At 43.8% G+C, this 13,981-nt stretch overlaps 1 protein-coding gene across 1 annotated transcript in view; it reads left to right on the top strand.

Moving 5' to 3' along the window:
- Window positions 1-13,981, top strand: part of P2RX2 (purinergic receptor P2X 2) — a 111,544-nt gene that overhangs the window by 72,496 nt on the left and 25,067 nt on the right. The window contains exon 9 of the mRNA XM_069745434.1: window positions 8,131-8,221. Coding sequence (XP_069601535.1) covers window positions 8,131-8,221 — 91 coding nt within the window. The remainder of the gene's footprint in view (window positions 1-8,130; window positions 8,222-13,981) is intronic.

Here is a 13,981-nt window from a genome sequence, read left to right as displayed (position 1 = left end):
TAATAAAGCGTTTTTTGCCTCGTTTTTTTTTCTCTTCTTACGGTGTTTACTGAAGGGGTTAACTAGTGGGCCAGTTTTATAGGTCGGGTCGTTACGGACGCGGCGATACTAAATATGTGTACTTTTATTGTTTTTGTTTTTATTTAGATGAAGAAATGTATTTATGGGAATAATATTTTTTTTTTTTTCATTATTTAGGAATATTTTTTTTTATTTTTTTTACACATTTGGAAAAATTTTTTTAAACTTTTTTATTTTGTCCCGGGGGGGGGACATCACAGATTGATGATCTGACAGTTTGCACAGCACTCTGTCAGATCACCGATCTGACATGCAGCACTGCAGGCTTCACAGTGCCTGCTCTGAGCAGGCTCTGTGAAGCCACCTCCCTCCCTGCAGGACCCGGATCCGCGGCCATCTTGGATCCGGGGCTGTAGCAGGCCGGGAGGTGAGGAGACCCTGGCAGCAACGCGATCACATCGCGTTGCTGCGGGGGGTCAGGAAAGCCCGCAGGGAGCCCCCTCCCTGTGCGATGCTTCCCTGTACCGCCGGCACATCGCGATCATCTTTGATCGAGGTGTGCCGTGCGTTAATGTGCCGGGGGCGGTCCGTGACCGCTCCTGGCACATAGTGCCGGATGTCAGCTGCGATAGGCAGCTGACACCCGGCCGCGATCGGCGGCGCTCCCCCCGTGAGCGCTGCCGTTCGCATATGACGTACTATCCCATCGGTGGTCATAGGGGCCCACCCCACCTTGACGGGATAGTACGTCTAATGTCAGAAAGGGGTTAAAGTGTGTGGCAAAGTCCTCAGGAGAGATGAGGGAGGTTGGTGGGGTGGTGGGGGCAGTGGGGGGGGGGGCGAAGGAGGGAGTTAATGGTTTTGAATAACTGTTTGGGGTTGTAGGATAGGGAAGATATGAGGGTTGTGAAGTAGGCCTGTTTAACAGATTTAAAAGCGAGTGTTGCCTGTTTGAATGCAGTGAAGTTGTCTTGCGAATGTGTTTTCTTACAATGCGCTCTGAAACCTTGGACACTTGCCGGAGCTTTTTAGTGGTGTTATTGTGCCAGGGTTGTCTATTGATACGTCGCACTCTGCCATGAACGAGAGGGGCGACCGTGTCAATAGCTGATGCGAGAGTGGCATTGTAGAAAGCAGTGGCACTGTCTGTGTCGTGGAGTGAGGGTATGGATGCCAGAGGTAGGATAGAGTCAGAGAGCGTGTGGGAGTCTAGGTGTGCAAGGTTTCTGTGGGGGTGCGCATGTTGCTGTACATAGGTGACTGGTGAGGAGGACAGGGATGAGAAAGTGAGCAGAAGAAGAAGAAGAGTGAAGAAGCCAGGTGGAGAATTGATCAATAAAGGCAGTGGCTGGGCCCGGAGGTCGGTATATGATGGCCACTTGGAGGTTGGAGGGAGAGTAGATGCGGACAGAGTGGACTTCAAAAGAGGGGAGGATAAGGGAGGATAGAGATGATATACATTTGCAAATCAAACAATATGTGCCATAGTTATGTTAAATTGTGCGCATGTAAGGCAATCTTGTGTGGGATGGACGTGTATAGGGCACCTACGTCACAGATTAACCATGACCACTGAGGATCCCATGTAACCTTGTTGAGCATATTAAGTACATCCTTGGGGTCTTTGAGATAACCAGGTACTCTTTGAACTAGTGGTTGTAAGATTGTGTCTAACCATTCTCCTACATGTTCACTGAATGATCTTATCCCTGATACTATGGGACGCATGGGAGGTGGGAAGATGCTCTTATGTGTTTTCGGCAAGGCAAGTAAAATAGGAATAACAGGATTTTCAATGTACAAATATTCAGCTTGTTTTTTGGTGGAAAAACCCTGACTGAGACCATCATCAATGATGCATTTACAAATTTTTGAAAACTCCAACAAGGGATCTGATTTTAATAAGTGATAAATATTGTTATCCGATAACATATCATAAATAGCCTTCACATAATCAGATTCATTTAAGACCACCACAGATCCCCCTTTATCCGACATCTTGATGATACTGGTATATGATTTTAACTTATTTCAAGCACTGCGTTATTTTTTGACAGATTATGTTTGTAGGAACGAGATGTGGACTCCAATGCAAGATTCCATATGTCCCTTTCCACATTGTCTTTGAAACATTCCATAGATTCAGTTCTTGTGTGCACCGGATAGGAGGGATTTCTTGTCTTAAAAGTTGAAATTAAATTGGTATCCATTAAAGATCTGTTACTAGTGTCCAGATCCATGAGACACAATAGCCCATTTTGTTCTGAAAAATCCTTTCCAATAAATTCATTTGTAATAAAAGATTGTGTTGGAACAAACGTTTTCCAGTTCACCACCTGACAGCACCGTTGGAGGACGTCCTTCTTACCCTCAGTGGGACAGGAACAACAAGCGGTTAAAAGCCCCCTCCCTACTCCACCCACCAGTGTTTTTCCTGTCCCACTGTGGATAGGAACGGCAAGCTTATCCTCCGATGGTGCTGTGCAGATGGTGGAGATCGGGGGCCCAGCCTTTCCCTTCCCCACCGCAAGACATCTGCTGCTGATACCTGCGATGGGGGTCCCTCAGCCTCCCCAGTGTAGTGCTGCTCCTTGATCGGGTCCGTCTCCTTCATGGCGGGGGCTCTCGGTCCGGGTGCCTGCCTGCTGGTCTGTGTGCATGCGGCGTTCGCCTCCAACACAGCGGCCGGTTCCAGCGAGCGGGCGCTTCCAACCACGGCGGCTGCTTCTAGCGCAGCAGCTGCTTCCGGCCTCTGGCTTCGGCAGCCACATCACTTCCGGCACAACGGCCGCAACGCTTCCGGCCGCAAAGGGTGCACTCATCTGAGTCTGCCAGCGGGCAGTTACCAGCGGCAGCGCCAGCCTCAGGAGAGGCCCTTTCAGCACAGTCACACCGCATGGGACGCGGTGAGGAGGGCAGGATCAACCAGGTAAAAACAAACGGGGAATGGGGATGTATTTGCCGCCGGCCATCCTGATAAGGAGCACCCGGCTAATGTTCCTTCATAATGGAAGAGACAGGCAGACCCGAGGGCCCAGAACAAACACAGGGGCACGTGAGTTGGCTACTCAAAGCCATACCACAATGCTTCTTATTTATCCCCCCATTTGCTCGGAGGTAAATACCAAAATCTCTGTGTTTTAGGGAGAGCCTCCCACCCCTGCAGAAGATGGATTGCTTAGGAGAACTTGGGAATCCTCGGCGGAGATTATACGAGCCAATATAGCTGCAACCTCGGTAACCAGTTCCATGCATTTATGGATGGACGATTTGGAAGAACATTTCAGGGCTAAAACAAGAGATGTTATCCTCAAATCCCTACCATTATTAAAACTCGCAACAGGTTTCATGGCGGACGCTTCAGCGGAATCTGTACGATTCGCCGCCAGAAGCGAGTCTTTATCCAATGCAGCGAGAAGAGCTATCTGGCTAAAGACTTGGTTGGGCGATATTCAATCAAAGAATAAACTTTGTGGGATCCCGTTCTCAGGGGGTAAAGTGTTTGGGCCTATTCTAGACAACATATTAGAAAAAGCCTCAGACAAAAAAAATTGGTTCCCTGAGGAAAATCTGAAAAAACACCAGCCCTTTCGTAGATCCCGACCTAGTAAGAAGACAGACTACAGGGGGAAAGGGAAAACTGGGAGATGGTCTTATCCCAAAGGTGGGAAAGGTAGAGACTCCATCTTTCCGGGTTCAGGTTCAGGAAAACCGAATAAATGACATCAGAGTGAGAGGTCGGTTACAAAGATTTCTAGGGGGTTGGCAGAAAATATCCAAAAACCCATGGATTCTGCAGGTGATTGCTCAAGGTTACAAATTAGAGTTCACCAGCCTTCCTCCAGAAAGGTTCATAGTAACCAGATCTTATCCCCTCTTAAACTCCCCTATGTGGCCAGACATCCAGGAGTTGTTAGAAGTAGACGCGTTCGTCCCAGTACCCATCTCAGAGAGAGGCAAGGGCCATTATTCACACCTATTTTCAATAAAAAACCATCGGGAGACTCCCGGACGATTATAAATCTAAACCCCCTGAACAGGTGGATAAGGTACAGGAGATTCATGATGGAATCTATAAGGTCCACAATACCTCTCATAGACAAAGACATGGTGATGTGCACCTTGGATCTAAAGAGTGCATATTACCATGTCCCAATACACGCTTCTTACCAGAAATTCCTGAGATTCGCCCTGATGAACAGAGGGGTAGTTTATCATTTTCAATTCAAGTTTCTCCCTTTCGGCCTAGCTTCGGCCCCCAGGATATTTATCAAACTAATGTCAGAGGTAGTAGCCTACTTAAGAAATCAAGTTATTTCCATAATACCATACTTAGATGACTTTTTGATAATGGCGAGATCAGAGAAGCTTCTCAAGATCGATTGCAACTTCACCCTCTCCATTTTACAGGATCTGGGGTGGATTGTGAATTTGGAAAAATCATGCCTAGTTCCAAATTCCAGAATTAAATTTTTGGGGGTCATATTAGATTCCAACGCCAGAACATCTTTTCTACCAGAAGAAAGACAGAAGACGTTAATCGAGAACATATACCAGTTCAGAAAAAGCTCTTCCTCCATAAGGGAAGCAATGAGGGTTCTAGGCTTAATGACGGCCTGTATTCCCTGTGTGAAGTGGAGCCAATTTCACTCACGGGAGTTACAGAAGCAGATTATGAAATCTTGGGATAGAAGGCACGATTCTCTGGAGAAGAAGATGATTCTTTCTCCTTCAGGAAAGAAGTCCCTAACCTGGTGGACCGTCCCGGAAAACCTGAAGGTGGGAGTTCCATGGATCCTCTATCCCTGTGTCACTGTTATCACAGACGCCAGTCAGTACGGATGGGGCGGACATATAGGAAGGACATACTACCAAGGGAAGTGGAGTCCAGAGATGTCAGCCAAGTCATCAAATTTCAGGGAGAAACGATACCCCTTAGACCCCAGTCCAGAGCCTCTCACCTAGCCAAATCAGTTCTCATGCTTCGCACTGACGAGGGCCAACAGCCTGAAACACCGTGTCTGTGAATTGAGATATTGATTTGGCTTTTATCCTAAGTCATATTGCACGACTCGTTAAAGGGTTGTTTGTGACTTGTAGGATCGCTACTTCCAACAGGTGGCGCTATAGAGTTTAAGTCCTCTTTTTCTCAGAAGAGGCAATTTGCATAGGGAACTTTATGCGATTTGGTAAGTGCTCTGCCAGGCCCAGTCACAAGTAAGAGACAGACACATGAGGATTCTGTCCGAAATGTGACAGCGGTGGCATTTTTAAGGCACCAAGGAAGCCCGAGAAATCCATCTCTACAGCACCTGGCAGACCAGATTTTCAGATGGGCAGAGAAATCCATCAGGTCCATCTCGGCAGTTCACCTGGAGGGTGCCAAAAATCAGGTAGCAGATTTTTTAAGCAGAACGCCAGTAGATCCCAGAAAGTGGGAATTGAATCCAGAAGTGTTCAGCAGTCTGTGCCAGCAGTGGGGGACACCACAAGTGGATCTCTTTGCCACCAGGTCAAATGCAAAGACCAGAGCATTTTTCTCTCTCAATCCCCTAGAAGGGGCAATGGGAGTTGACGCCTTGTCTCAACATTGGGAAGAAGGTCTTCTGTACGCTTTTCCACCTCTTCCACTGATCCCAAGAAAGCTCAGGAAGATACGAGACGAAAGAGCAACAGTAATCTTGGTGGTTCCCTTTTGGCCCAAAAGAAGCTGCTTTTCTCTACTATCCAGAATGTCGATAGAAAGGCCTATTCTTCTGCCGAAGAGGCAGGACCTTCTGTGCCAAGGTCCGGTGTTCCACAGCAATCCAGACTCACTACTAGCCCGAGCTATTGTTACATCATGGGCAGAGAGGGGGGAGCTTCAGCAGAGCAGATCTGTAGGGCTGTTTTGCCAGACACTATAAACTAGATGTCTCATCAGAGCAGTTAGCTTTTGGTAGAAAAGTATTACATGCAGTAGTCCCACCCTAGATTACCATGCTTTGGCATTCCTCCAATGGTGCTGTCAGGTGGTGAACTGGAAAAGGTAATTAGACCTACCGGTAATTGTATTTCCAGGAATCCATCCTGACAGTACTACTAGTTCCCTCCCACCGCAAATTTGTATTATAGACTAATGTAAAGTCATGTTTTGATCTCAACATTAAGTGGATGCTGGAAGCCCCTTTTTCTCTTTGAGCTTATAATGTTAGGATGGGTGTCTGTGAGCATGTGCCGTAGCAAACTTTACTGCAGTGATCTAGAGATACCATATTGTAATGACTGTGTAACAACTCACACAGGAAAATAAGTAAAACACTAAAAAACTGCAATTGACCCAGCCAGTTCCTGTACAGACTAGAGGTTCTAACCCTGTAGTCCCTAGCGGTTCCTGCGTGGGCTGGAATAGCCCTAACAACAAGCTAAATGATGGCAGGTTGGACCTATGTTGCCTGAAAGACCATAGAGTGCTTCACGTTCCTCCTAAGGAACTGGAGGGCAAAGCAGAGTGCAATTTACCAACAGAAGGGAAGGCATGCCGAGATAGAAAGAGACGCCAGAGTGAGTTAAAACAAACTACTAAATACAAAATTAAAATATAAGGTATATGCTACCTACTTCCTAATCAAGAGACAGAAGATAGGTGCATGGTGAAAAGCATAATCAACAGAGATATAAACCCTAGCTGGGCTTTCACTGACTGACATAAATAAAAGCAGTATTGCTGGACATCCAAATGAGAATATCACTAGCAGGAAATACCAACAGGGTGAAAGTACATATAGCCGCACTCAAAAGGTGATTGGGCAGACACATGAATAAGCAAAAATACCTTTCAACCTAAAAAGACTAAAGCAAGTAAACCACATAATGAACACCAGAAGAAAATGTGTAATTTATGTGGCTCAGCAGATAGAGAAGCCAACCACAAAGCACATGCTCAAGGGGGACACTAGTGTGTGTCCTCTTATTTTCAGCACCCATGGTATCTGCAGTATTAGATCAAAAGGATAGGGTGGACAGCAGTGTGAGCAGCCGCTTTTACCTCAGAACCTATGGTATCTACAGTATTACACAAGAAAGACAGGGTGGCAGTAGTGTAAGCAACCTTTTCTTACCACAGCACACCTGGTGCCTCCAATATTAGATCAAAAAGATATTACGGACAGTAATGTAAGCAGCCATTTCTTACCTCAGCACCCAGAGTATCTCCAGTATTATATCTGAAACAGATGGAGGACAGCGGTGTGAGCAGCCTCTTCTTACCTCAGCACCCATAGTATCTCCAGTATTATATCAGGAACAGATGGAGGACAGCAGTCTGAGCAGCCTCTTCTTACCTCAGCACCTCAACCTCCAGTTGTTAAACAGAAAGACACGATGGATAGTAGCATCAGTAGCATCTTTTTACCTCAGCAAACCTGGTATCTCCAGTATTAGACCAGAAAGACAGGGTGTCCAGCAGTATGAGCAGCTTCTACTTATCTCAGCACCCCTCATATTTCCAGTATTAGATTAGAAACAACTAGTAGACATCAGTGTGAGCAGCCTAAGCTTTCCTCAGCACACATGTTGTCTCTAATGTTAGATCACAAGGTGTATAGCAGTGTGATCAGCTTCTTCTTATCTCAGCACGTATGGTGTCTCCAATATTGTATCAAAAAGACATGATGGACAGTATTGTGAGCATATTATTCTTACCACAGCACTCCTGGTGCCTTTAATAATAGATCAGAAAGATAGGGTGAGCAACCCTTTATTACCTCATCATTCCTGATATCTCCAGTATTAGATCAGATGGACAGGGTGGACTGCAGTGTGAGCGGCCTCTATGTACCTCATCACTCCTGGCATCTCTAGTATTAGATCAAATATATTAATAATGCAGACCATAGGGTGCTATATGGCAAGACTATAGTAGGAATGCAGCATTAATAACTCCAAAATGTCACCCATGTTACCACTAAATCTTGTTCTGTGTTATATAAAAATAAATCATATACTATTGCATTTAATGTTTCTGCATGTTGTTTCATAATAAATATAATTCTAGTAAATAACAGATGTTATTAATAACGGTTTTCTTTTTATTCCATTATGACTTCTCTGGTATTTTATCTCCCTCAGGTTTGCCAAATATTACAATATGAATGGTACAGAGGCCCGCATTCTAATAAAGGTCTATGGGATTCGCATTGATGTGATTGTGCATGGGCAGGTAATTTTACTTACACTAAGGATGTCAGTGCTGATGTTTATGATGCAAATTCCGGTACTACATTTTACAGCATACAGATATGTCATTCCTTAAAGGGGTTGTCCATTTAAGACAATTTATCCCTTATCCCTAGATCATTGGTGGGTGTTCCTAGGTCATTGGGATCAGTTATTCCTGTTACAAAATGGCGCGCCAGGAATGATTCCCGACTGCCGCTCCATACATTCTCAATGGGGCTGCACAGAGGCAGTAAAATAGGGAATGAATGGAGCAGCAGTCAAGATGCGCATTGCCATATTATTCTAGCGGGGATAAAATTTGCTCATGCTGCTGATTAGTGTGGGTGCCAGCAAGCAATCACCTGTTCTGTGGATAGGTGATAACTTGTTTTCACAGGACAACCCCTTTAATATCTAATTTATTTAAAGGTAGGCATACACTCTAGCTCTAAATGATGTAATACACTTTTTGTGAAAACATCTTAAAAGGGATGTCCAACTGTGTCCCCATTTTTTTTCTTATTTAAAGCACCACTTCAGCGGTTTTTTTTATTGCTTTAAATGTAAGTGAGCTGCTCCCTGTATGATACTCAACTTTCAGCATTTTCATCTGTTTTCGCCGCCGCTCCTGTTGGTCTCCGATGAAAAATTACCTGCTTGCAGCTCCAGTGTTTTCATGGAGCGCGGCGGAGATCACATTTCATTACAAGGTTATAAAAGCCTTATTCTGGCTTTCATACACTTGCATCGAGAGCTTGTGACGTAGCTTCTGACTTCCGGCCAGTCGGAAGTTACTGTCACAAGATCCCGCCACGGGAACGGAGCGGCACCGAAAAACGTTGAAGATGCTGGAGGGTGAGGATTTACTTTGTTTAAGATGCATGTAATTGGGGCTAAAAATAATTTTTGCTACTGGGTTTCATTGAAAGGGTTGGTTTTGTTTGCCTTCTATAGCTGCTGTATTACACTGTCTATTGCTTGCTGCAGAGTTAATGAGGTCGGCCATTATCAGATGTTTTGTGGACATGACTTTGTGCCACTTACTACTGTTATACAGGTATAACAGGTTCTTCTGCTCTTGTTAGTGCAGTTTTCCTCAGACTGCACAGCTCTCTAGTCCACAAAATGGCTGCTGGTGACGGAACATGTGACCAGTCCATGGTAAAACAAAACCCATTCAGACATACCCGACGGAAAGAATACACCAGGACACCAAAGTTGGATACAGAAAAGACCATGATGTTTATTAAGAGTAATGATTTAAATTTTAATAAATAACCATAAATGAATATAACAACCATTATATCATGACCGTAAGACCAATTCCACATGCCACAGCTCAACAAGATGTGACCCACCCCCTAAAACCAAAGAGCCAATTCTCTATCATTGAAAGTCTAAGTTAACAATATCAAGGCCTGTGTCCGATAAGTGGACACAGTCCCTTCTGTGTGGTCCTGGTGTAAAGCCCTCCAAATTAAGATGCCTATAAGAAAAAACGTCCAATAAATGCATACATTTTGACATTGGTTTATTAATTCTCTTCCTTAACCGATCCATAAACAAGAGGTTTGGTTTAGACCAGATCAACTTTGGGATGATTTCCGAGAACACAAAACAACTGGAATGAAAATGACATTTCAACAAGGAGTTGAAGCTTTTTTTTCATTAATGCTAACAAATCTAAAATGCTCGCTTTACCTAAATCATTACCACCTAACTGAACTATTATAAGGTCAGGTACTGGCCAAATAACCAATAATTTCTCCATTTTTTTCTAGCAGGTTAGACCATCTCATTCTTCTTATACTGTGCCACCAGACTTGCAAATTAGCTGGAATAAATGATAATTTCTCGGTGTTGTTTCTTACCTTGGCTCTCTTCTGAGCCCAGTATTTGAAAGAATGTCCTATTATCCGCACAATCAAAGGACCTGAAATGTGTATTTAAAAACATTAGTGAAACATCGGATCCTCTCTAACATAGAGCTTAAATCATTTAGAATCTCATCTGCAAATCTTCATTATCTCATTGTCACACAAACCGATCCGAGCCGCACCGATTCTATAAATGAATGCTTAAAGAAATTTTTAATTCTGATTTATTGAGCATAGACTAATATTTTTCGAGAATAGAGACTAACTAAAATTCGATAGCAGGTTCATCATTTAATAAATGAGGAAACACAGGGCCTTTGATGACTGGTCTAGCCTGTAACCAATTAACCACTTGACAAATTCTTTAGCCAGAAATTATTATTTTGCCTAGTTTTACATCCTTTACTAGTGATGATGCAAATCATGCAGCTGCGGAGACACAAACATAATCTACGAGCACGCCCAAAATACTCGGAGAACACCCAAGCATGCTCGGAAAACCCGAGTGACAAGCACACTCACTCATTACTAAACTTTACCTAATTGGTCAGTTTTTTTTAATGTCTTATGAATATGAGAATTATGCAATTTTATATCATGACTGAATAAACTGGAACAAGATATTAATTCAACCACTCTAAAAGCTGAAAAAAAATGCTAGTACAAAAGCAGCTCTAAACAGTAATGTTTCGTATTTGTTTGTGCATATCACAGTTAATGATTGCTATAAATCAATTAAGAGATCAATGGAGATTGGGCACCTGTCATCAGCTTTGAAAGAGCAGTGCCTGGACCCTTTTAATAACTGTTTCACTAGGAAAATACTATAAAGAGGATTCTCACCCGGTAGCTTCAAGAAGAAATATATCCCAGCTAACATTTCAGACATGGATGAAAATGAGAAACCTGTATCTATTAACGATTGTGCAAAATGTAAAGCAGACTCCGTGCTGTTTTGAAGTAATCAAAACCGTTTCTTTTACAGAAATTGGTCCATTGCCACCACGCAGCTGAATAATCAGCCCATGTTCTATTTGAAATAGACTTTTTAATGTAATACAGGATTATTCCTTTAAAAGATCCCAGAGATGATTCGGGCAAGATATCCCTTCCTTTTCTGCTTCAGCAGCAACTAATTGATGAAAAACCGACCACTGATGGCGAGAAAGGGAACATGCAATAACATTAAATTTACTGTCTCTAAATTGAGTTTTCAACCAAAGATTCTGCTTTAAGCAATATAGCACTAAATGCCTTAACATTTTAAAAGCCCAATTATTTTTGAAGATAAAGTATTAATTGTTAATACTACACATTGGTTTGTGGAATAAAGCAAAATTATTTTATTGATGAGACAAGACCCCCAAATGACCAAAGCTATTAAATGGAAAATAGCTCAAGAACAATGGAATTCCTAGCTACTCCACATAAGTCACGAAAATCAGGCCAATGACCAGCCAACCAATAGCCATTATAATACACTCCGCAACCAACACTAGGTGTTGAGGCACATACTAGAGATAATGCATCTGCTTACATAAACTGATCCTGCCAACAAGAATGACCATTAAATTTACATAAAAATTCCAGCCAAATTGATATATCCTCTTTTACAGCTTTGCATAATCTAATGTGAGAATTATAGCCTTTTGTGGCATCGCACAGCCATCTAGAAAATACTTTCCCTATTGGGATTATGCGCAAAGTGAAATTCAATAAACCTAGAAGAGATTGTAACTTCTTTAACAAAACTTTATCTCTAGCTAAAAAATGTTTTAACAGGACTATAAGCTTTTCTAGCTTATCATAAGGAAGGCTACACTCCATCTTCTGAGAGTCAATGACTATACCTAAAAATTCTATCCTATCACAAGGAAAAATGTTTTCTCCTTTGCTATAGGGACTCCAAAATACAAAGTTATTGCTAGAAAGTTATTCAGTAGTTTTAAACATACATCAGATTCTGCTGGCCCAATAAATAAGAAATCATCTAAGTAATGTAGGGAACTACCTAAGCCAACCTCAGAATCAACTACCCATTGAATAAATGAGTCACCCACCAGGGCAGGGTACTTGGCACCGGGTCCGGTTGCTTTTAAAGAGGATTTCACGGTGGCTGCGACCCAATCCGTGGCCCTGGGACTCACTGTAAAAGGGAACAGTGTTTAAAGGGGAATTGTGAATAAGTCTGTCATGACTCCACCTATGGTGTTCGGTCAATAGGGGGACCGATGCTGCTTTAAAGGGGTCCTCTGAGGGATGTTGTTGCAGCAAGTGAAATCCCCTTGGCAAGTCAGTTTGGGAGCCTTCCACTGTGCGCTTGCTATAGTCCCTTGCTGTCTGTAATGTCCTAACAAGGTCCCGTTCCTTCCCCTGTCCTGGGACAGGTACCTGTATGGTAGGGAGCTTGAGCCGTTCCTTCTGGGGTCTCTGCACAGTGACTCCAGGCTCCAGGGTGCTGCTGTACCACAGGCTTAATTTGGGCAGTATATGTGTAGTTTCTGTGCCCTCCGGTTCTGCTAGGTGTCCTACAGTTCCACTCTAGCCTCTGGCTCCCGATACCTGGTTTCTGCGCTTGGGCTCCTCAGAGGCCCACTTGCAGCCTCCTTGAGCCCCAAAATCTCTCCTCCGCTCCTTTCCCTTCACTGTTCACTCTCAGACTCAACTGCACTCACTGGTCTCTGGACCAACTGTCTGACTCCTCCTCCAAACCAGGATCTTTATTCAGGGAAGCTGCCCTAAAACAGGGTTTTGAGCTCCCCCTCCTGGTCTGGATTCAGAAGGTGTTGTGTGTGTGTGTGATTTACCTGCCAAAGAGATAACTTTTGTTTCCAGGCAAAGCACTACCCTCCCCAAGGGGAAGGCAGCACTACTGTTGTACCTGAACTCCTGGGGTGACACATAAACAAATAAAAAGGTTTCAAAATAATGACATAAAATAGAGAATACTATAGGTAAACACATGTCAAAATAAAATTCACCTTCGAAGAAAAAATGAAAGCGTTAAAACCGGACGGGTTGGCAGGTAAGAGTCTAAAAGCTGATTTTATATCACATTTTGCGAATAGAGAATTTTTACCCTGGGATCTGAGGAGATCAATTGTCATATTGTCATATTATTATACTTATCATATAAGAAGAATACTTAACAGAAGCAACATATTTATCAATTTCATCATTTAATGATGATCCCTGGGGATGGGACAAGTGATGAATTAATCTAAATGACCGAGGCTCTTTTTTTAGGAACTAAGCCTAAGGCCGGGGTCACACTAGCGTATTGCATCCGATGCGAGAGCATCGGATGCAATATGCTAATGACACTCGGCTCCTGCTCTCAGCAGAGCAGGAGCCGAGTGTCATGCGTCTGTGCTCCGATTCTCTCGCACAGGGAGGATCGGAGCACAGCTGCGGAGGAGGCGGAGAAATGAATTTCTCCATCTCCTCCATTGCTGGGTTCCGCTTGTAGCGCACATCACTCGGATGATATCCAAGTGCTGTGCGCTGTCTCACTCGCACCCATAGGCTTATATGGGTGCGAGTGAGCCAAGAGCTTTCCTCGGTCCGAGACAATCGCAGCATGCTGCGATTGTCTCGGACCGAGGAAAATGGCCGACAAAAAGTCGGCTGGTGGGAGCTGCCCCATAGCTTAACATTGGTCCGAGTGCAATGCAATTTTTTATCGCGTCGCACTCGGCCGTATTACGGTCTAGTGCAGGGGTGTCAAACTGTATTCCTCGAGGGCTGCAAACAGGTCATGTTTTCAGGATTTCCTTGCATTGCACAGGTGATAATTTAATCACCTGCAGAGAATTATTCCAGCACCTTGTGCAATGTTAAGGAAATCTTGAAAACACGCATGGTTTGAGGCCCTCGAGGAATGC

This window comes from Ranitomeya imitator, chromosome 1, assembly GCF_032444005.1.
Source record: "Ranitomeya imitator isolate aRanImi1 chromosome 1, aRanImi1.pri, whole genome shotgun sequence".
Lineage (NCBI taxonomy): Eukaryota > Metazoa > Chordata > Amphibia > Anura > Dendrobatidae > Ranitomeya > Ranitomeya imitator.
The sequence above is the reverse complement of the archived record's forward strand: the minus strand, read 5'-3'. Positions and strand labels throughout refer to the sequence as shown.